Source organism: Rattus rattus, chromosome 7 (assembly GCF_011064425.1).
Source record: "Rattus rattus isolate New Zealand chromosome 7, Rrattus_CSIRO_v1, whole genome shotgun sequence".
In the NCBI taxonomy this organism is placed as follows: domain Eukaryota; kingdom Metazoa; phylum Chordata; class Mammalia; order Rodentia; family Muridae; genus Rattus; species Rattus rattus.
The window spans coordinates 113,946,313-113,970,320 of record NC_046160.1 but is presented as its reverse complement, the minus strand read 5'-3'; the positions used below and the strand labels follow the sequence as shown (position 1 = coordinate 113,970,320).

At 53.5% G+C, this 24,008-nt stretch overlaps 1 protein-coding gene across 3 annotated transcripts in view; it reads left to right on the top strand.

Moving 5' to 3' along the window:
- Positions 1-24,008, top strand: part of Itpk1 (inositol-tetrakisphosphate 1-kinase) — a 132,362-nt gene that overhangs the window by 5,974 nt on the left and 102,380 nt on the right. For 2 of the 3 annotated variants that reach the window (XM_032908277.1, XM_032908280.1), the window contains exon 2: positions 22,859-22,883. In XM_032908277.1, the coding sequence (XP_032764168.1) occupies positions 22,859-22,883 (25 nt within the window). Of the gene's footprint in view, positions 1-17,346; positions 17,398-22,858; positions 22,884-24,008 lie in introns of those variants that run through there. The other variant, XM_032908278.1, reaches the window with a different exon arrangement.

The following is a 24,008-nucleotide window of genomic DNA, read 5'->3' as shown; positions in this document are numbered from 1 at the left end:
ACTCACGTTTAGCACACAGTGGCCTGCCGGGTGCAGGGGTGAGAAGGAATACCCTGGTTGCATTTCTTTTCACCATAGTGAGGTTGAGGGGTTCCACAGGTACCGGACACGGCGGGGCTGATGACCCTGCTCCTCCCTGTTCCTAATCATCATGCCTCCCAGGCTCCCCTGGTTGTTCCTCTCATATGAATTAGCAGGTTTTGGGCATTCAGTGGAAACTTTGAGATGTGGTCTCTGACTGGTAGGATCTAAAGAGGGCTTTTGTTTTTGTTCACCTCGGTAAACCTGCATTTGGAGAGAATGCTTGGGCACATCCTTTTAAAAAGTAATGCTGGGTTTAGAAAGCAGGTCCTTCACCAGAAGAGCTTGAAGGCCTTCCTTTCTGCTTGAACTGTTTACCCCAGCCTTCCCCGTCCAGTGCTTCTGGAGAGCCAGCTTTGGAGAAGGTGTTGGAGAGAGAAGCCAAGACCTCCTGGATGAAGTGGCTGGTCACACAGTAGGTCCTGCTCTAAGGCCAGAGTCCCCTCCTAACGGCTGGAACTAAAGTCTCCCAGGGAACAGGCCCTTTCTGGGGGCTGCGAGGGAGGACATGATTGTATTAGAGAAGGTTGGGCCATTCCTGTCGGGCTGTTTGAATCTGTCTGGGGCTTTGTCTTGCCTGCTCTGAGCCTTCTCAGAAAGCAGCCTTTGTGGCCTGCGCCTCCCCAGCAGGGCCTCACAGGCTGGTGTCTGGGCCCCTTATGGTGCCAAGCTGCAAGCCTGTGATGTCCCCCCTCCCCCACCCCACGTTACCCTCCCGCCACCACCTGTTTTTAAGGTTCAATAGGATGGTTCTGTCTCTAGATATGTGAGAATTTGAGAATCACTCCCACGAGGGAACCCCCCCCACAAGGTTCCCACCTCAGCACCTCCCCCTCCAAGCCTGTGCACGCTGGGTGCCCCACCCCGTAAAGTGCTCAGAGTGTCCCTGGGCACACCTAATGGACTATGCTAAGTCACCAGTTGTCCCTGGAGGGTGAATCAGGATACACAGGCCAAAGGCCTTCCCCCAAGAGCTTCTGAGAGATGCCTTTCCTCCTCTTTGGCTCCATCTGCTCTTCTGTGGTGTTCTGAGACACCCCCTATACATACACACACACAGACACACACACACAGACAGACAGACACACACACAACACACACACACACACACACAGACACACACACACACAGACACACACACACAGACACACACACAAACACACACACATATACACACACAAACACACACACACACAGACACACACACAGACAGACAGACACACACACAACACACACACACACACACACACACACACACACACACACACACACACACACTGCTAGGCTTGTCTTTCCTTTGACTAATTCTGCTTTGCATCCTGTCTGTCTTCTTAAAAAGTGGGGGAGAGATTTGGAATGCTGACACCGCACAATGAACACAGGTACCCAAAGGCAAAGGCATGCGGTGGGGTCAGGGAGCTGCCTGGTGCTTTCAGAAGCCTCTGCTGAACTCTGGCCCAGCCAACGCGCCTCGTGACCCTCAAGTCCTCCAGGTCAGGAGAGAAGCACCTGAGGTGGAAGGAGGAAGGGCTAAGTCCTGGGTTAGCCTCACTCGTTGGCCCAGCATCTGCCCAGTGCCCCTGTGCTGGGTTCTGCCCTTCCTTTGCTGTGCCTGGTGGCAGGGAAGGTGAGCCAGCATGTCTGTCCGCACATCACACACACTGCAAGGTTTAAGGAGTCTGGATGCTCGCAAACTGGAGAGGATAGCGCTGGGGTCTCTGAGGTCTGGTCAGAGAAGGGCTCTCCTGGGAGGTGGTTTTCACTGACAGGGACTGAGCACTCCCTGGAGATGCTGAAGGACCCACGGAGTGGGCAGGGTCCCCTGCCCAGGGGTGCAGAGCCTCGTTCACAGCCCTGAGGGGTCCCACTTGACTGAAGGCAGCCATCTTGGAAAGGGCAGCTTTGGGTATCATTCCAGGCAGATGTCGGCATCCAGAGCCCGTTCCTTGGAAGTGTGATGGAGGCCACGTGGGTGGCCCTGTGACCTTCCTACCATCCGAAGGAGCTGCCGCCGTGCTCGGGGCTGAGGACAGGAGAAGACATGCTCCCCTCTGGCCTGGCTCAGTTCTGCCTTTGTGTTGAGGAAGCCAGGAACTGTGGGCCCAGGGCAGGTGGGACGAGTGGGCTCCAGGCCAGTGGCCTTGCCCAGAGCCTGGGGTTGGTGGGAAACCCAGCTGATGCCTTCATCTTCCTCCAGCCATCCCAGAAGGTGAAGCTTCTCCAGGAAAGCAGGCTGGGGATCTTGTGGAATGTCCTGTTGATTCTTCTGAAAGAAACAAAGTGTCATTTACTGTGCTACTGGGCGTCATAACAAAACTCTCACATGTAGGTAGCACTGGGTTAAGTAGGCTAAACCAAGGCTGGGCAGGGCCCTGCTTCTTAGGCGGGGCCTCTTCAGATAGGCCCATTGGAAGCAGAGATTCCCAGGCAGGTGGTCTGTGCACACAGCCGTCTGCTGCAGGTTCCTGATGCCTAAGTCTCTATCCCTGGTGCTCACACTAGGCTTACCGTGAGCTAGCGGTCATCTGATGCCTCGTTGGAGCCCCAGCCCGCAGGAGAGAGGGAAGGCAGGGCCACCAGGCAGGTTGCCACTTTCTGGGAAATCTGTTCTCCACACCTTTTAAGATTTCTGGCTGCTGGTTTGCCTTGGAGTATACTGGTGAGGCAGGCCGGAAGAGGTCTGGCCTGGCCACATGCAGTAGCCGATATCAGAGGAGGCTCAAGGCCCAAGGGAGAGGTGGGGGAGACACGGCCCCAGGATGTTTTCCTCACGGTGCTCCTAGGCCCAAGCTGGGAAGCTGGACAGGTGGCTGCCAAGCCTCTGAGGGTTCGTACTTTACCTCCTCTCTCCTCCCTGCTATGTGAGTAGCTCACACTGGATCAGAGAGGCTGCTGGGAACCTCCACAGGCCCGGCATGATTGTAGATGGGAAACCCACTCTCCCAGGTGGGCGGTGCATCTATGTTTGCCCGATGAGAGAATTTAGATTCAGAGAGAGTCGGGATTCCCCCTCGGGGGCTGGTTGACTCTTGAAAAACCACACGGCTTCCACCTGCCGCCGGTCACCTTGTCTTAAATGTAATATCCATCCCCCATGCACTCGGTACCCAGCTTCGGAAGAAAACCAAAGTGTTACAAGCTGAGAATCGTTGGTGTGCATTTGCCGTCCCAGAGGGCGGTGGGCGGTGGGGATGGCACTGAGCTCAGAGCTCAAGACTTGGCCAGCTGGCTCGGATGACTGTGCTTGCTGTTCTTCCCTCCCCTGCCTCCCAGGGGTGCTCTGCCTCCCAGGGGTGCTCGGGGAAGAGAAGATGTGAGTGTCCTCCCCTAGGACTAAACAAGAGGCCAGCAGACAGCCCTCTCTCCTCTCTCCGGTGTGTGTGTGTTGCTGTCTTCTGTTTTCTAGAGGGGCTGAGGGTGGCCGTTGGGGTCAGGGGTCAGGGGTCAGAGGCCTCTTGCCTAGCAGTTCCACTTTCGTTTCTCTGTTTCACTCTTGATTCCACTCAGCTGCCAGGCTTGGGCTCCTGAGGTGAGGGAACACAGGGGACAAATAAAATGGGTCATTTGTCCTAGTGAGGTTCCCAGGCCTTTCCTCCCTCTGGAATGGACGTGGGGGTGGGGGTGGGGGTGGGCCCCAGTGTCTTTCTTTTAAAGATATCCCATTCACTCCTTTACATGCTCATAGGATAGGTACCCATGACTGACTGCTGCATGCCAGCCACCCCAGGGTCAGAACAGCTTGAGAGAGTGTTTTTAGGGCCCTTGTTTGACTACCGTGTTCCAAGCTGGGGGCCTAAGACCCCGGGATCAGAGCTGCTTTACAAGGAATCAGGCCACATGGGCTGGATGAAATTTCTGCATCTTCCTAAACCACCACACCCATCTCTCGGAAATATGAAGGAGGCTCTGAAGAATGGAGCCCTTAGTCCCAGTTATAGAGCTGGTGGGCCGTGGCCACGGGTGGCAGTGGGAGGGGCAGGGGTTTGAGCCTGACCTGACTGACCACACAGCTTAAAAATTGTATTGGGGTCCTAATATTCGTTATGGGGTCCCCCAGGCCTGTTGCCTCCTAGTGAAGCAAGCCTGCCTAGTGGTTCGGTGTGGAAACAGAAGTTGTTCTTCATGCACCCTTTTCCTCATCTTGAACCGAATTCAGCCACACGCGTAGCCTGTGTTCAAGGAGGTTTGGGTAGCTAGTCCCTTTAACGCTTTGAGGAAGGCTGAGACTGTGGGCATAGGTAGAGAGGCCCACAGTAGGTAGCTTCTGGCATTTTGGAGATATGAAGGTGCCTCAGCTGCTGGGCGTGTGGTCCCTTCACAGGGCGGTAGGGGCATCGTGGGCTGCCTGTAGTGTGCGAGATCAGGAGTCGTGGAAGCTAGGCTTCCTGGAACACAAGCGGCCCTTCACAGAGCCTCGGTTTGCTCTCAGCCACGCAGCTGGATGCTTGCAGTGCCAACCATTGCTTTCAGCCTCTCTTTGGAAAGCGAGGCCCAGAAAGATCCCTTTCTGGAGTTTGTTCATGGTTGGTTCCTCCATGCTGTGGAATTTTAACATCCGTATTGGTGACTATGCACTGCTTGCCCAGAGGGTGACAGGTACTGGTTTATTTAGATCCACTCTGGTGAGATGCTGGGTCTGCCAAGGAGCCCTACCAACAGTATAGCTGCTATCCTGTGGTGCCATGCATGGCTGCCCTGTTTGTAAAGTGCTCTGTCTGAACTCTGACTCTGGGGAGATCCTAGTGTCCTTACCTGAGCTTGAGCATAGGCCATAGGTCCACTTTCTGTTTAAGCCCTGTTCCTTCTGGGGTTGATTTGGGGACCCTGGAACTTTATCCGCTGAAACTAGATCCTTAGAAAGTTTGGGGAATGTTGACAAAGATCTCCCAAATTTGGCAGTCTCTTGGTAATCTTTCTTATCAGGGCAGTTTCTGGGTTGGCCAACGGACGGCTTTCTGACTGTGTGAGTTTGCAGACTTAACCTCTGTGCAGATGGGGTGAGTAAGGGTATCTTACTGTCCTGCTCTGCCAGCCAGTGGGAACCGTGAACTCTTTTTTGTTTGTTTGTTTGTTTCGTTTTTCCAGACAGGGTTTCTCCGTGTAGCCTTGGCTGTCCTGGAACTCACTCTATAGATCAGACTGGCCTCAGATCCACAGAGATCTGCCTGACTCTGCCTCCCCGAGCGCTGGGATTAAAGGCGTGCCCCCCCACTGCCCTGCAGGAACGATTACTCTGGAATCGGCCTAAGAAGGTCAGGCTTTCTAGGAGCTCTATCAAGAATGTAGCCTCAGAGGCCTCTTGGCTAGATTCCTGTCAGAGCAGGGGACAGTGGGCATGTTGCTCACTGGGGATCGCAGCCCCTGTGGACCTCTTCTCTAGGTGGCTGATTCGGCTGTGTTTAGGTCTTCTTGAGGTCTTCATTTCCTCCCCAGTTGGACTTGCTCTTGGTACCTGTGCCAAAGGTATTCAGCATGCGTAGGCTTCCCTCCTGTGTCCTGCAGGCCAGAGGCTAGCCCTGGGAGGAGCTGCCCTCAGCCACCCGAGTCACACCGTGTTCTGCAGGGTGAAGGGTCGAGGGGGAGGGGGGGGGGCACGTTACATGATGGTGAGGAACACTGGTTTAGAACCTTTGAGCTACATGCAAAGAGGTCTCTGCAGGTGCGGGCTCGGAGGGGCAGGCCTTGCAGGTTTGTGTGCTGGTGTTGGCCTTTACCGCTCTGGGGTCCTCAGGTGTCCCTTTTCTGACCCGAACAGTGCTGGGGCAGAGTCAGTTCTGTTCTGTTCTCGGCCATGGCTGGTGGACCCCGTCCCTGCCATTGATGAGTGACTTTTGTCGATGGGCCCACGGTGAGCCGTAGGCCTTGCTCCAATCTAGTGGTCTTTCATTTGGAGAAAGAAAGATGAATGCCCCCCATAAGTCAGAGCCTCAGTACTGGCTGCCTTTGTCCTCAGATAAGCTTGGTTCTGTTTATCCCTATGGTCAGTCTACACAGGTACATCCAAGGAGCTGGGGTCGAAGGCTGGTGGATGGATGCCCTTGAGCTGGTCTCCTCCTGCCGTGTTCACAGGGTCTAGGGGAGGCTTCCCAGCACCTTAGAGTGAAGGCTGTTGAGCGGACCTTGGGGTATTGACACTGAAGTGCTTTGGAGTGAAACAGTCCATGTGTTCTGTAAACAGGCCGGCCCGTTGCCATTTGGCTGTGCTTGGGGAGAGTTGAGTTGTGTGTCTGCCAGGATCCCTGAGGATCCCTGAGCCAGGAGCAGCTTTGACCAATCAACTGGGTCATTGGATCCAGAGGAGAGGCTGGGGGGGGGGCATTGATCTGTCTGACGCTCACCTCCAATGGTGTGTCAAGCCGGGTCCTGGCATCTGGCTACTGAGCAAGTCCCATGGGAGCTGTGGGAGGCCCCCTGGGAACATTGCTGCCTGGAAAAGTTGGCCACTAGGCTGCAGTCTCTCTGCCCGAGGACCTTGTGCAAAGTGGGCAGGTAGCAGTCGGGGAAGCTCAGGCCAATGGGGCCTGGTTAGAGTTTGGGGCCTCACGGTCCTTCTTGGGGCCAGAGGAAGAGGAGGCTTGTTTGGAACCCTTCTGAAGGTTTGCTCAACTTCTGTGGGTACTTCCGCCAGGCCATCCAGATTCCCAGGTGTGGACCTTTGTGATAATGGCCAGGTTGGCTGCTAAGTGGAGGCTCTGCCAGGGAAGCTCTGAAAAAGGACTGCTCCCAGCCGGCTTCACTGTGGCCACCATGGATGGACAACAGGGCTGGCCTGACCTTTGTCCCGTCAGCTGGGAAGAATCCTCTTGGGCCTTGAGCTGCCCAGGGAAGCAGAAACTAGGGTCAGAGCTCAGCCCACTCTGCGTTCTGTGGGGACGAGTTACAGTTCCTATGTGAGGATCCAGCTCAGAGGTCCTGGGAAGGGAGTTTGCCAGTCACTTCTGCTTAGCCATGGGGCTTCCTGCTGTCAGGAAGAACCCCAGGGCAGGGTCAGCCCTGGTGTTGGAGGCCATGGGAGGTCTTGAAGAAGGCCTAGCTTGATCAGCTGCTGAAGTCAGAGCTCTAGAAACTGAAACCAGGCTCAGTAAGTCAGTGACTTGGCCCATGCGGTTCTGAGAAGCCTCTGGGGGCCTGGCTCAGGCAGACTGTGAAAAGATACCAAACAGCTCTTGTTAAAAGGTCCTACTCCAAAAGAAAAGAGGGATGAGGTGGGGGTGGGCGTCACATTAACAAACCACCACAAGTGGGGTGTGGTAGTTCATGCAGGAACCCTAGCACTGGGGAGGTCAAAGCAGGAGAATCTCAAGTTCAAGGCCAGCCTGGACAATGTAGCAAGACCCTGTTTCACCTGGAAAAAAAAGAGGGAGGGAGGGAGGAAGTGTGTGTGTGGGGGGGACTACCCATGCTCAAAAATTAAATGGCACTAAAGTGAGTTATACTAACCCAGCCCCTGGCTGCGTGTGTGTGTGTGTGTGTGTGTGTGTGTGTGTCTGTCTGTCTGTCTGTCTGTCTGTCTGTCTGTCTATGCTATGTGTCTGTGTGTCTGTCTGTCTGTCTATGTGTCTGTGTGTCTGTGTGTGGAGGCACCTGAGATTCTTCTGCATTTTTCCTCTCTGTGCTGACTTTGAATTGTCAGTGTCTCTAGGAAATAACTCAGGAAGATAGGTTGGTTACCTTTGCTCTTCTTGGGTAACACTGGGCCTGGCCATGCTCTGGTCAATCTCTTTTGGAGGCTTGACCTCCCAAGGGGTTCATGGTCACCCTTTCCCTTTGTTTTAGTCAGCTCTGGCTTCTGTAACAAATACCACAACCTGGGGGACCATAGCCTGGGGGCTCAGACCGCACAGTTGTCCTGGTTGGAGACTTCAGGGAAGGCCTTTTCCTCGTACACAGACAGCCGCTTTCTAGGTATGTCCACCGGTGTCGGCAGGAGGAGCAAACGGATCTTTCCCTTTTGTTAAATAAGGGTGCTGACCCCACGTGGGATCCCTTCCTTACAATCACACCGGAACTTAATTATTTCCCAAAGACCTGTCCAACGCTGTCTCAGTGAAGAGTAAGGCTTTTCAACCTCAGGTGTTTTGGCCGGACACCTGCTTTTAGTCTGACATTCCTCTTGCTCTGCCGAGGGGGTCCACAGGCTGAGACACTGCGGTCATCAGACTGGGAGGGACTTGAGGATCTGCTCATCACTGTTGGGTCCTGTGGGGGAGGCGGGCCAGCGCGCTGGGCATGGCCAAACTTGAGCTCTGTAAAATGGGTTATCAGTGTCCTTCTGAGGCAGTTTGGGGATGAGGAGGCTCCACCGAACTGGTGGAGGTGGGTTCTAGCGCAGTGGGGGGTATGATTCTGATTTATTCTCATTTAACCACCCAACCCCCCCACCCCCAGCTGAAGATGCATTTGATTATCATCACCAGTCTCAGAACTGGTCTAAGGTGGGTGGCTAGTGTGGCCCTTTAAGCCTGGAGGCCATGTCTTCTGCCTTATGCCAGCAGGGTCGGGAGCTGAGGCCTGTGGAGGGCTGGGGAGGGGAGGTTCAGGGAGAGACAGCCTGTGGTGAAGACCCACAGGGTGACTTCCTCAGTGCCCCTCCCCCCTTTCACCATCGCTTCCTCCTCTCCACCCTTATCCCATTTGTTTGTGAGAAGGGCCCCAGCTGCCCCAGCTTGCACTGAGCCCCAGCTGAAGGAGACGGAGGGTGTCATCTCCTCCCTGGAATCAGCCCTCAGCAGACAGCATCAAACCACCCGCCTGTCCACATTTCCTTCTCGCGTGTTCTCTTTTAGCGTAGAATTATCATAGACTCCACAAGTCATTGTACATGTAGCATTTTGGTTTCTGCTTTCTGCACCTGGCGTTGTGGTATAAACAGAGTCCATATTTATATTTTATACTGGCTTTAGCGCTCCTCCCCCACCCCCATCCCCATCCCCATCCCTGCTCCCTGGCTTTAGTGCCCTGCCCCCGCCCCCCTCTTTTCTCCCCCTCCTTTGGGTACTGCTGCTGGCACACGTTAAGAACATAGTCTAATAGCGAGTGTCTTGGTGACCAGAGGTCTAACCATCTCCCACTGAACTACCGGCCCCAGCCCAGTAGAATGGTCTTTTAAATGTTTATTTTGAGGGTTGGGCGTAGTTGCACACCCTACTTTAATTAATCCCAGCATCCAGAAGGCAGAGGCAGGCTGGTCTCTGAGTTCTAGCCTGGTCTACGTAGCGAGTTCCAGGTTCGCCAGGGCTACAGAGTGAGGATCTCTCCTTGAAATAAATAAAAACCAACAAAACAAATACAGAATTTATTTTGATCATTTTTTTATTATAAAAATTTCTAACATAAACAGAAAGATTGATGAGATCAGCCTTAGAAACTACTAAGTATTAACTGATGCCTGATTTACTTTATTGCTCTGGTATATTTGAATTAAATCCTGACATCTGATTTCACATGTATTTCATATGTATACTTGTGAAAAAGTATAAAACCATTTCCAGGGATGTTGGCCTGCCTGAGGACAAAGCACAATAGAGAATGATTTTTTTTTTTTTAAAGATTTGCTATCTTCAGACACACCAGAAGAGGGCATTGAATCTCACTACAGATGGTTGTGAGCCACCATGTGGTCGCTGGGATTTGAACTCAGGACCTCTGGAAGAGAGTCAGTGACCTTAACCACCAAGCCATCTCTCCAGGCCAAGGAAGGCTTTTCTAAAGACTAGAATCCTTGCTGCTGTCTGAGTAGCAGGAGAGGAATCAGCTTCAGAAAGGCTGGGGTGGGGCATCCCAAGGCAGGAGGGACATTAGGTTCAAGAGCCCCAAGATATGACAGGGGAGCTGGCAGTTGTGTTGGGGATGACATGATGCGGTTGGAACAAGGTGGTCTTGAACTCATGGTAGTCCTCTCACCTCAGCTTCCCGAGTGCTAAGACTTATAGGCCTGTGCCACGATGCCAGGCCTTAGTAAGCTCTTATTCTCTGTAATAAGGTTGGTGAGGACTTCTGCATATGTATCCATCAGCAATATTAAATATTGTATAGTTTTCTACTTTTGCTCTGTCTACCTGGTTTTGGTATTAGGGTCATAGTGACTTCGTAACTGAACTTCATAGGGTTCCTTTCCTTTCTATTTTGTTGAAAGTTTGAGGAATATTGGTGTTAGTTTTCTTTTTTTTTCTTTTTTTTTTTTTTTTTTTCCCCGGGGCTGGGAACCCGAACCCAGGGCCTTGTGCTTCTAGGCAAGCGCTCTACTACTGAGCTAAATCCCCAACCCCTGGTGTTAGTTTTCTTTAAGGATGTGGTACTTGGTAGGTCAAAAAGATACTTTAGTGGATGGCCACACACCAGAGAGAGAGAGAGAGAGAGAGAGAGAGAGAGAGAGAGTGAGTCAGAATGTGTGTGTGTGTGTGTGTGTGTGTGTGTGTGTGTGTGTGTGTGTATGCATGCAGGGCTCCCTGGGTTAGGTGAACGAAAAAAGTTGGGTGAGTTTGGAATGAGTCTGATCTGATCTAGGAGAACTTGGGGAAGGGGCATGAATATGATTAAAATGCAATGTATGCAATTTTCAAATAATTTATAGTGATTTATAGTGCATATTCATGTGTGTGGGTACGACACCCTACTCCTTGTACCAATTTCTGTGTCACTGTTCTGTTGTTGTGAAGAGACACCACAACCAAGGCAACTCTTAAATTTAACTGCTGCGGACTGGCTTAGAGTCTCAGAGGCTTGGTCCTTGTCATCTTGGTGGGGAGGATGGCAGGCAGACATGGCTCACCAATGACAGCCTTCTTCTCACAAGGTCACAAATCCTAATCCTTCTAATCCTTTCAAAAGTGCCATTTCCTGCTGACAGGCATTCAAGGATATGAGGGGGGAATTCTTATTCTCCCACTTTTTTAATGTGCGTGGAGATGACAGGTGTAAAGCCCCCGATTTACTGCCCTGATCTCGAGATACTAGTGTGCCATTGAAACCTCTTCTCGATTGGCAGGTATGGTTCTCACATAACATCTGACAAAGAGCATGGGGTCAGGCTTAGACTGACCCTGAGTGCCCTGCTTGGGGTCAGGATACGGATAAACGGTCCTTTTATCCCGGGTCAGTATGAGGACAGATGAAATATTCTTAGATAAGTCCATCTTGGGAGATATGTCCCCTGGACAGCCTCTCTCTGCTAGCTGTGGCATTCACAGGTTGTCCTTGGGCTACCCCAGACTCCTTAGCTAGCCCATGTTGGTTTCCAGTCAGGTGACAATAGCTGGTTTTCTTTCCTCCTTCCAGAGTTGCTGGGCCATCCCAGATCCTAACTTGGTCCTTTCCTACAGGGACTGTCCTCAGGTAGTCCATACACAGTCGGGGAAAGTAAGGTTTCTCAGAGGAGTTGAGTGATATAGACCCCACCCCACCCCCATGCTGGGAATGTGGGCTAGGGGGAGTATCCTAGTCAGTCAGCTTGGAGTTTGACTTTCGAGCAAGTGTCTTTTGGAGTGAGCCTGTTACACAGTATCTCATTCACTATGGTTGTGGCCATTGTGGATCTGCGGCTTTGTCCTAAGGAGAACTGTTGTAGGCCTGGAAAGCCTTTGCCACTGGAGGACATATGAGACAGCAAGGCTGAGGATGGGAGCCACTGCTGTGGTACAGGCTGCTGAGGTGGCCAAGGTTACTAGGAGTACTCTGGTGCTCAGGGTATGGTCTAGGGAGGACCCCTTCATTCTAGACGTTCACAAGAGTTAGAGTGTCCCTGCACCTCAAATCCACAGGCCCAGACCCACAGTCTAACAACCCAGACTTTTGAAGAGGCCCACGTACCCTGGCTGGGAGGGTCGGAAGGACACTGAGGTCTTGTGAACTGGTCTTTTGACTTTGGGCCCAGATGCCCAGAGAGACATTTTCTTATCATTTAGAACCCAACAAGGACCCGGTGTGATGACAGCGTGGATTTGCATTTGAGCAGATCTAGGTTGCATCCATGTTGCTTGTCTGACCTAATGGCTGTTGAGCCTTTCTAGTCGCCATCTTCTATATTTGAGGATGGGTTACTGCTGTTGCGGAAGCTGAGTGGGAGGGGCTGGTGGCCCCTGTGTCGGTCCTTGTTTGGATCCCATCAATGTCTTGAGCTGTCTTCCTCCGGCAAACCCATTTGCAGATAGGGAGACTGAGGCATAGAGCACACCTGGCTGTGGGAGATGTGGGGGAGGGGACAAGGCTGGCCTTCTTACAGTCTGACTGCTGGTAGTGCTTGAGCTTGTGAAGAAGGGAACCGTGAGGAAGAATGCAGATGGCCAGGTGCCTTCTAGGGAAGGGCCTGACCTGGGTGTGTGCTGCTCCCGTGCTGGTGCTTTCCCCTGGGCCATTGGAAGCACTGGTCTAGGTGCTGCCTGGCTCTGGCACCTTCCTTAGCTCCATTCTTTCTGCTGCAGGGAGGGGCTTGGGCTGCTGGTAAAACACTTATTGGGCGGACGCTGTAATCACTCTGCAAGGACACTTGCAATTATATCTGCATTTGGGAAGCTAATTTTCAAGGGTCCCCCCACCCCCCTTCCTAATTAGTGCAGTCTGCTAACTATTGCTCTTGGGATCCTCTGCTCCTCAGCTGAGAGGCACCTGCTTTTCTTTCTCCTCTCGCCTTCCCCTCCAGCTCTGGGCAGCCAGGACACCACAGTGAGTCCTTTCCGTGGAGAGAGGGACGAGAGACAGAAGCGGGAGGATGGGGCTGGACTCTGGCGTGGCTCCAGGTTGGTGTATGTCTTCATCAGGAGGCAGGCTGGTGGAGCAGCTGATGGCAGGCGACTTTTGGATGCTGAGTGGCGGGGACCGCAAGCCCGGTTCAGATGAGCTTAAGCCAGAAGGTGAATTCCTGGATTCAGGCAGTCTGGCCATAAAAGGACTGGCCTCTAAGGCCTCAGGCTGTTAGTTCTGTGCTTCCCTTCTGTGGCCCAGCCACTGGGGATCTCTCCTCAGGTCCAAATTCTGCTACCTCCAGCTTTTTCCTAGCTTCCGTCCTTTGTGTGTGTCCACGGCTTCTGGTACCTGTCAGGCTCGCCCTCTCCTGCAGACTCATGGTCTCAGCCAGTACCCATCTCAGGGCTTGGTTATTCACTCTCCTTGAGATCAGGAGTCTTTCCTATTATTTGTCCCATTGGTGAAACCGCCCGGCCCCTAACCAGTCCTCAGAAGCACATAGGAAGTATAGGATGAGTAAAACCATCTCTTAGTGTAGGGACTGAAGGGGAAGGCCAGTCATGTGGAGGATACTAGTCTGAGAAATCGAAACTAATTGACCCGCCGTGAACTGGCTTCTCAGCCCCCTCTCGAGCTGCACGCTGATGTCTGGGGTCATTCTCGCACACTCACTGGCTTCCTGAGTGGGTTGCAAGACACAGCTGACCTATGCATGGTCCAGGAGGAAGAGAGTACATCTGGAGCAGGCCGCCGGCTGATGGCCCTAGCATGCCCCCTGGGCTCCATGGTATCCCGGCTTCTCTTCCCTTTGATGGGCTCTTTTTGGGATGGGATTTAGTGGTAGATTATAAAAAGGGGGTGTGGCTGACATTTGAGTGAAATACAGGCAGGTGGGGTGTGTGTGTGTGTGTGTGTGTGTGTGTGTGTGTGTGTGTGTGTGAACCAGCCTGTAGGCAGGGCACAGCAGACTGGGTATGCTCCATGGGTGGGGAGCTGGCGTCTTTAAGGGGCCTCAGGGCCAGGTGGTGAGAAGTTACACAAAGGCATGACGGGGCAGGATGGTGAGGTGAGTCATGCTTCTGAAGTGGAAGGTCACAGGCTGGAGGGTGGACAACACAGGGCAGCAGGAAGACGGTCTGGAGACCTGCCGGCTGGCCCACAGCACACAGGTCCGTGCTGTTTGCCTATGTTGCTCCTGATGCCCAGCAGGCATTTCTCTCCCTCTCCTTTCTTCTAGTTGGACAAAGATATTCCTGTATTTGTCATTTCTTCTGCACAGGGCCCTGGTTCTTGGCATTGGTCCGTTGGCTGCTGTGACCCCCGTGTGGGGCTCTGAGGGATTACTGCAGATGTTTGGGGCCTGTTGCCATGACTCCCAGCTGCAGAGCCCGAAGGCAGCAGGGCATGGACACTGAGAAGGAAGGAGGTGTTGGGGGCATGTGCCTCCTGGAGCTTGACTCTGGGTAGCGGTGTTTCTGAGGCTCAGGCTTGTCCTCACCAGAGGCCTTCCCACCTGTTCCACTGCCCTGCCCTACAGCTGATTTCTCTCTTGTTAGCAGGTTCAGGCTTCTTTGGAGGTTGGGTGGTACCCTCTAGACTTCTGTCATCTCTGCCATGAGTGTCTACCTCTTCTCTTGACTGTTGGCGTGCACGGCCTTCTCTCAGCATGGGCATTCACTCTCCTTTTACCCGGCAGTCTTGTTCTGGGAGCTAACCATCTCTTTTGTGGTTTAGAAAACCTGTTGTTTTCTCATCCCTTTCGTTTCTTAGAAGGTTCCTTCTGCTTGAGAAGCCAGCCCCGTGCTGAGGGATGACCAAGCGGACCTGGGTCTATCCTAATTCTGAACCTTGGATGCTGTAGGTCATGCCCAGGCTTCTGTACGCCCGGATGTTTGCGGCCGGTCACGCCTTAAGGAGTGTCTTCTGTGCCCTTGACTTTTAGTCAGGGCTGGTCCTCGGGTTGTGGAGGACTTTGCCCTCGAGGATCAAGGCTCCAAGAGAGGATTTTATCAAACTTGGGGTAAGGGTGGGCTGAGGGACCAGAGGCAGCTCTGTCTAGAACGCTCTCTCTTTCTCTCCCAAATATCCCCGAGGCCTCACCCAGCAGATTTGAGCCTCCGCCAGGTGAACGGCCCCGTACAGGTCACATTTTGTTGCTGTGGATTGAGGAGGCCATTGCTGAGAGACTGTCCTGAATTCAGACGTGTGGCTCTGCTCTCTGCTTGCTCCTAGCCTTGGACAAGTGAATTTGGGACCCGAGTGTGTGTCAGTCCCATGCAGCAGGGTGCCCCAGGGGGATGTGGGAGATCAGCTTGAGGAGAAGTTCAGCACGAGAGCAGTGCCTGGCACTCACAGGCCCCCCCAGCTTCACCTCCTCCTCGTCCCCTCCCTCATCTGGCTCTGGGGAGCAGGCCGAGTGGGAATGAGGCCGCCTAGGTGCTGCAGGTGTTGCCTTCGCATTTCTTTGAGTCATATCCAGGCCTTCAGAGTCTCTGGAAACTGGAGGGTCTCGGGTATCAGATCAAGTTGCTGCCTGTTAGGACAAGGGGCTCCGTGCATTTGGGGCGGGGACTGGGGCCAGGTCACTACACCCCCAGGCCTATAAATGGTGAGCTCGACTGGGCCTGGCAGGGCCCTGGTATGCCTGGGTGCTGGCCCAGTCTTAGGTTCCAACTGACTCCATGCTTGGAGAGAGTCTGTTACTACACAGTGTTGGCAGAGTCCAGGATGGGACCTGCCTCAGAGCAGGGAGCCCTGGATTTGGACACGGTTGGCCTTCATGTCTTTCCTTGACCTCAGTCAATATTATCACCCCTTTTCCTAGTTCATAGCCCAGGTCTGAGGCCTGGGTTCTTAGGCCTCTCAGGTCCAGGACCTCCTGCCTCCTGTTCCCGGGCCCTCTGTTCTCATGAGGAATCCCTACGGGAATGTCTGGTAATGCTCACTGACTCTGTGGGAACCATGCGAACTCTTCCTTTGAACATCTAGGTTCCCCTTGGATTCCTGGGCAGGTTTTCCTCTGTTTCTTCTCTACCCTGGGCACTTTGAGGGAGTGTCCGGTGTCACAGGGTGGCAACACTGCTGAATCCTTGGGGCTGTAGCTGACAGAACAAGAAGCCTACCAGAGATGGCCAGGCCCTTGAGTTCAGACTCTGTGACCCGGCTCCCTTGCATGGTCAGAGGGCACAGTGCCACGACAGGGGTGATCCCGAGACAGGGAAATTGCCCTGGATTAGCTGGGTGGACCCAGGGCGGTCACAAAGGTCCTGATAAGAGGAGGAGGGAGTGCCAAAGAGAGGAGATGGGGCTAGTCAGCGATGTGGCTGGGGGCCAGAGAGTGTGACAGTTTCCAGAACTGGAGAGGCCAGGCCAGGGTGCCGTCCTCCCACACGGAGAAGGAAGAACAGCCGGACCTACCCACATTGTGGAAGGTTTCTTGTTGCTCTTAGTTATCCCCTGTGGTGTTTCATTCGTTACGGAAGCCATAGACTAGGAATACAGGACTCATTCACAAGGCTCATCTTGGGCTCTGGGATGAGACCGCTACCTCAGGAAGCAGTTTTGGGTCAAGGTCAGAGCTCTCTGTGGTCATGTGGGTATTGGAGCCAGGCTTCTTGGCTTTCTACCCTATGGCAGACCAGGGGATAAAGGGTAAAGTCACTGCCTGTGTGCCCTTGGGGACTAAGGTTTGGGTAGCATGTAGACGGTTTTCTGAGGTGGCCAGGGTCAGTCAACTCTGACTCTTGCGCTGCGGTGAACACTCAGGCGCCTCCTGCTGGTGAGGATGGTGAGGGTGTTGGCACTCCATGGCACACGCACCAGCTCATGGTTTGTACTCCTCCAGCTTTCACCGGACTGTTAACATCTTTTGGCTGAACCCGTGGTTTAGGGGCCCCCTTGTGCCAGCGTTGTACAGAGAACCCCAACGTTTGATGGTGACAGTCAGGTGAGGGAAATCTATGTCCAAGAGCCCCCCATAATGTGTGTGGCTTCAGAATCCCCAGGCGTTCCTGGGATTGGGGGCCAGGAGGAAGTTTATAGTCACATGGTGCGTTGGCTGCTCAGCGGACAGTTCAGCTACAGGTGTGTAGCCTTTCCGCGTGTCAGCACCCTGCGTGCCTGCCGCATACATGCAGGGCTGCTTCCGTAAGCAGTGGGTGCACCTTGAAAGTAGGTATTTGGAAAAGCGTGAACCGTGGACGGCAGACTTCTCCCTCTCCCAGCCCCAGAGCCTCCCTGCTCAAAGCTTACCTTGCTCTCCAGGCCAAGATAGTTGCATTCCTGGGGCTCTGAGTACTGCATCCAGGAAGCAGGCTACACCATGGGTCTCAGTAAGGTTGATTGGCACCTAGGTTGAGGGAAGCCTGGAACCCTCCTGTTAGGTCTCCTCACGTTGGTTTTCCCCCAGGTGAGGGCCCAAAAGATTTCAAGGTGAGATTTTTTTTTTTCCTTATGGCTCTTAAGAGTTTAGGTGTGTCAGAGCTTTGCAGGGATAGACCCGAGACCTTTCTGGCTGGATTGACCACACTGTGGATGCTCTTGGAACACATCCTGGAAGGCCGTGTGGCTCACCCCAGCCCTGTTGTGGACTGCATGGGCAGTGCATCCCTAGATGCTGCCACTCCTGGAAGTTGGGTGAGTCATCTGCTCTGCCCGTGTAGGTTCACCAGGAGCGCCTCTTCCGGGCTCCACGGGCTTGTTCAAGGTCCTAGGGTTTGATGAGTCAGGTTGCTTCACCTGTGCTGAGAGAGACCCACACCTGGGCCCGACTGCCTCCCTCGGGTGAGGCCCACAATATGGGCAGGGTCTTCAGGGGGCTGAGTTTCAGTTAAGGGGTTGAACCCCCATCCCAGAAAAAGAAAGACACCTGGCAGCTTCCAGTTTATCTGGTTCTCTGCTGCTGCTGTCCAGACAATTACTATGTTTGTACTGGCTTTAAAATTCTGTTCATATGTTGTCTTTATATCAGGCCATTTTCAGTTCCTGGCACCGTTAAACAGGAGGACAGTCCAAATCACAGAGCAGTCGCAAGGGAACGGCGGGGATTCCGGGGAGGGAACAGGCAGGCAGGCGGCTCCTGACACTGGAAGTCTGGAAAGTACTGTGTACTGGGCATGGCTGTAGGCGTGGAAGGCAAAATCACGACCGGCCGCTAGGTCCAGGGCCTCACTGCCTGCAGCCTCACGGGAGCTTTGGCAATGTTGGCTGTGGTGAGCTGAAGAACCACTGAGGAAGGAAGGGTCCTTGGTGTATGTGGCATGAGAGCTGTTCTTACGGGCCAGCTGCAGCTTGCTACATGAAGACAGACATTCACACGGGGGAGAGGCCAGATGTAGGCAAGGCTTAGGTGACTGAGAGAAGGGGACTGGGAGTGTGGGGGTGAGGGAAGGGTCTGGCGTTACTGCCGTTCAGGACCCTGTAGCTGCTTTTTCATATGCTGCTGGCCAGGAGGTGTAGCGATAGGACATACCCTGCTTCCTGAACGGCAGTTGTCAGTCAGGACAAGCTAGGTCAGGCTGCAGGGACAGATGTTCAAGAAACACCAGAGACCTAGCTCAAGCTTGTTCAGAGTCCACTGTGGCTACACCTACTTTCCAGCGCTATGTTCCCCCCGCAATGTCCCCCTAACTGTGCACGCCGATCACTTTAGACCAGGTAATCCTATCCTGCACATTGTGGAGCCTCTGTCTTCTGGATGCTCTGGCGCTGCCCCCATGGCATAGTCCCCTGCTCTTACAGAGGGAACAGCATCTCTCCAGCTTAGACTGGTCTCAGACTCACAGTCCTCCTGCCTCAGCCTTCCACCTGGTGAGGGTCCACCTGGTAACCACCTTTCCAAACTGATGCTGTCCCGGTCAGGAGGACTAGTTAGAGGGTCTAGTGCTCACAGCCGAATGCTACTTCCTGAAGTACATGCCGTGTCTGTTCATGTTTCATTGCCCACGGCTGAACAAGGGAGGGGCCTTAGTGTCACTTAGAGTCCAGGAAGAGGATTACTGGTGTGGACGGCCACCATCTTGAACCTGGAGCTGCTTCTTCCTCCAAAGGAGGGGCCATCCTTCTCTTTCTGCAAATGTTTAACTCCCCAAGGGTGTACCCTCCCTGGAGTTCTGGGGAGGGGACCAGCTGGAAGACAAGATTATGAGTTTGAGTATGCCTCTGCCCTAGACTTACCGAATTTGACCAAGAAGAGTCCCCTAGGTACAGGCTTTTAATAACATTTAAATTATTAAGCTTTACCTTTTATTGCTACTTTCCAGTGTTGTTGAAAGCAACGGATTTGCCCATAGTAGTAGGAAACCCAGAAAGCAGGAAACACCTCTAGGTCACCCACTGCTGCCCCAGCCCCGTGGCCCCAGTAAATACTGTAGCCTGGGCCCTCTGACCTGCCCCCACCCCCAAGGACCTGGATGTTAACCCTGGCCTAGAACCTCAGTTCTGAGTGTCTGCTGTGACCATTGTGTGGCCCTGCCATGGGGTCACTTCAGCTTGTCTCTGGGAAGGACTTGGGAGGCTGCTGGCGTTTCATTCACTCTGTCAAGGACATAGTGGAGGAGGAGTCTGCCTTCTCTCCAGCCCTCCTCTCAGCTGCCCTTGCCCTTGCCCTTGCCCTTGCTCGGAGGCCTGGCTGAGGTCATCTTCTGCTGCTTTTGGATTCATTCTGTACACACAAGTCCACAGGGTTCTGCCCCCCGAAGCTCTCTTGTTGCCTTGGTGTTGTTCCTTAGGGAAATGCACAGCTTCCCGCCCAATTCTTTCTACTGCTGCATGCTATATGTTTGGGCGACATGTGGCTTGTCAGTGGCAGTTCTCCCGGCAAGTACCTCGCTCAGCTCTTCCCCATCCCAGTTTGGCAGCTGTCATCCCAGAGCCCACATCTTTCATACGATCGTGTGTCTGGGTGATGAGGAGGTGGGATGGTAGTCACTTTACAGCCAGCTCCCTGATTTCTCTTCCCTCTCCCGCCTTTAACGTTCCTCTCTTGCCCCTTGCTTTAGGCCCGTGATTTCCTTTCTGAACTTTCCGGTTATGGCAGGATTTTAGGGGTCTACTCTTTGGGGCTCCCTGATGAAGAACCGAAGTGAGCCCAACAGGTTCTTGATTTTCCTGTGAGGTGGAAGGAGATGTGGTTGCTATGGAGCTCCCCTCCCTTCCCCTCCATCCCCTACAACCCCTGAGTCACCTGCCTCTTCCCTAGTACGGAAAGGTGTCAGAGGCTCAAGAACTTTGCCCAGAGGCTGAAGACTTTTCTTGCCTACCTGGAGGTCATGTCAACTCTGTCACGCCAGTCCGGAACCTTCCTCAGGCCTCTGAACATCATCCTGCTTCTCCTTCAAGTAATACAGTAACCTGGACCTTGTCCTCGTGGGCTGCAGGTTACCAGTGAACAATGAAGGTGCCTGTGTTAGGAGAGGGGACTCCCTCTCAAAAGTCCTTCTCCCTAGAGGTCTGAGCTGGATAAGCTGCCTGGACTCCCGGGAGCTCAGCCCTCTGTGAGAAAACAGTTGGTCAGACTTTCTCACTTGCATCCCATCTGTTTTCAAAGTTAGTGACTTCCCCATTGCTGTTTGAGGATCAGGGTGATTGGAAGTGACTACGGGAGGCTTAGTCGGTGAGAGCCACCTGCTGACATCATCTGGATATCAGAATATTTCCCCAGAGGGAAACTGAGGCCATAGGGAAACCAGCCCCTCCAGGTGTGGGTGATGTGTGCCTTTCTGTCACTTGCTTTCCCCATCCATATGTCGATGTTTAAAAGTTCATCTTTGAGCAGCTAAAGGCCTGCCTGGCCAGCTTCCCTCACCCATGAGACCGGCTACAGTTTTCTTCTCTCTCCATTGGGCTGGAATGATCTGGGGGCAGGTGATCTAGGCTCTCAGTTTGCAGAGGCTCCTCCTGACTATTTGTCCCCTTGCTGTGAGCATAGGTGACCTGAGGCTGCTATGTGTCTCTGGCCTGTGCCTTGTGCAGTCTTGAGAGCAGGTGGGTATTGTCTGCCGTTCCTTCAGGAAGTGCAGGGAGATGCAATGACCCGAGAATCCACAGTGGTAACAATCATAGCATTCCCTCATTGGGTTCTTTGGGGCCAGGTTCTTTTGGGACATAGGGTTAAAGGGCACGCTAGCCCTCGCTTCCTCCAGTTGACCCAGCTGGTTCTAGTGGCCTTAAGCCCGACCGTCTCCTCTCCTCTGTTAGTTCCTCTGTTGGTCCTCAGGAAGCAGCTGGCAAACATGTAAGAAGTGATGAGGGTGACCTCAGCTGAGGGGAGATCCTGCCTGCTTCCTGAGGCCTTGGGGATGCAGGCTGGCTGTGGCATTTATTGTGCCCTCTGACTGCTGTGCCAGGGCCGGGAGCTAAGCTGCTTTTCCATATTTATAGCTCTACTGGACAGCAGCCCATTATGAGCAGCTGTTGGCTGGTAGGCACCAGGACTAGGCCTGGGCACAGTTTTTAATTTTACTGAGTTTCCATCTCAGGGCCCCTAGGTGAGTAAGCTGCGGGCCCCCCTGACCTTGCTTGGACCCAGCCTTTTGTAAGCATCTGCCCCTTTCTCAGTAAATATTCACATGGACCATTTGAGGTTCCATGGGTCTTAGTTTTGCCATTTCTCCCTGAGTGACAACTGTCTTTACTCAGGGACTGGAAGAATGGCTATATCATGTGAGTGGGCGGGGGAAGGTTGGATGGGGAGGGCACACATCTTGGAGAGGACTGAGACAGCCCTGCATGCTGGAGCTCAGGGAGATGGTCCTAGCTGGGGCTTCCAGTACGAAGCACGAGGCAGGTTGATGAATGAATGGAGCAGGGAGCCTTAGTGTGGTGTGCTCCAGAAAGCTGTGCACAGAACCACTCGAGTAAACCGGGTGAGCGAGGCAAGGGTTGATGGATAGTCGGCTGTGGGAGAAAGATGGAGGACACAATGCCCAGGGTAATTCCACCGTGAGAGAAAAGATATTTGTCTTCCCGTGTCTGGCTTCTTTCATTTAGCACAGTGAACTTTAGCTCTGTTCACTCCCTTGCAAGTGCCACGGTCTCTTTCCTCTTCACAGCGTGATAAAATTCCACCCCGTATATTTCTCTACGCATTCGTCTGGTGACAGGGCTGTAGGTCGGTCCCGTGGCCTGCCTGCTGCGAATGGTGCAGCAACAACTCGGGTGTGCTGACTTGGAGTCCTTCAGGCTTACACTCGAGGATTAGATGAGGGAAGGGAGAGGCCATGTAGTGAGGGCAGCCGAATGTGTGTCACATGGGAGCAGAAAGGGGGACTGTTTGAGGGAGGAAGGTGACCAGACAGGAGTGGGCATAAAGGGATAGCAGCAAAGAATGATGATGTGTGTGCAGTGAAATGTCGCAGTGAAACCCACTTCCTTGTATGTTAAGAGTTCACGATAATGGCTGGGCAGTGGGGCAGGCCTTTAATCCCAGTACTCAGGAGGCAGAGGCAGATGGATCTCTTGAGTTCTGAGTTTGAGGCCAGTCTGGTCTACAGAGGTGGTTCCAGGACAGTCAGGGTTATGTCAAGAAGCCGTGTCTGAAACAAAAACTCTAAGAGCTATAATGGTTACACAGAGAAGTAGTTAGTGGCAGGTATGGTGCCTTTAATCCCAGCACTTGGGAGGCAGAGGCAGGAGGATGGTCAGCTAGAGTTCAGGGAGTGGCAGAAGGGGCCAGGATTGGTTTAGCACAGATGGGAAATGGCTGGCCAGTGTGGCAGGCTGTGACCGGCCGGGAAACCAGGACAGAGTGTTCAGATTGAGGCTGTCCAGGCCAGAGCTCTAACTGACGAAGACCTGTCCGGCTCAGGGGCTGGGGGTGATAGCTGCTGTCAGTTCTACAGGGCACCAGCCGAGTTCCCCTGAGAATCAGCCATCCCTTCTAGGTTGTGAGGGGAACTGGGGGCTCAGAGCCCATAAACCTTGTCCTTGAAAGGTGGTTCTTCTGCGTTTGCTGGCAGGAGAGGCCTGGCCTGAGCCACTCCCATGCTGCCTGCCGTTCCAACTGGTCCTGTTCTCAGCGACTGTAGTGGATAGTCTGGAGAGGGTGTTTCCCTGGCTGCTGCTGAAGTAACGCGCTTTCTTTTTGTTTTCTCTGCAGGAAGCGAGGGATCGAGGTCGTGCAGGTGAGTCCAGACCACTTCTTCACATTGCCTCGTGCTGACCTAAGTGTGCACTTAATCTGTCTTCGGGAGAGTTTGGGTGTCTGACTGCTTTTTACGGGCACCTGGATTGTGACATCCCCTTGGAGATCTGACAGAGCTTCTGCCCCCCATCTGGGTACAGACTGGCTAATGGCTGCTCATGTTTGGAGAGTGACAGTGGATGAGGAATAGGAAGGGTCAGGGGTCCTGGAGGTCATGACACTCGGGTTGTGTTCGGGAGGATGTCTGCTGTCATCCTGTCCCCTGTGTGCTTAGTCTTGTGTTCATTGGCTGGAAAAGAAGGAGGGATGGCTGGATAGAGGGACGAGTGGTAGGGGGAAGAAGGGAAGGAGGGGGAGGGTAAGCAAGCATGGATACAATGAAGGAGGGAGAAGAGACAATGCAGAGATGGCCTCAAAGTGGATGCCCAGGCTCCAGCAGCCGCCATCTCCAGGTTGGCAGGTTTGTCCTGTCTGAGAGAGCTTGGCCTCGGATTCCCTGTTGATATTCTGATAAGAGACATCCCTCCCCCACCCCCATTCCCCCATGGTTATGCCTTTCCATGGACGGTAAAATGGTGGGTACCTCCATGTGAACCCAGACTTATAGACCCATGGTGAGGGACTGGGCTAGGTTTCCCGTGTCACTGTCCCCGTGTCAGACGAATCTGGCTGTGGACCAAGCTGTCCACTCTTGGATTTGCTTTGAAGGGTGTCTCTTCATGCAGCAGCAGAGGGTCGCCTGGGATGAGGACCAGATCAAGGCTGATGGCGGACTTCTGGAGGAAATTTCCAGAAAGCCTGATGGGACGTACATACTTAGAGCTCTTCATGGTTCAATTTCAGGAGGGCCCTACTCAGCAGCTGTGGGAAAGGGTTTCCCAAGGCAGGCGGCCCATACCTGGCAGGCCCCAGGTCTTCCTGGTGCCCTGGCTTGGGGTGGACAGGAGCCTTGCAGCCATTGTTTAGAGTGTGCCAGACAAGGGTTCTGAAAACTTTCAGAATGTGTCTGTTGTTCATTTGGACGACGACTTGGGGGAGGAAGTGGTGTCTGGGCACGGAGTGAAGCCAAACTGAACACTTTCTACTCTGGCATCTAAAAATAAAG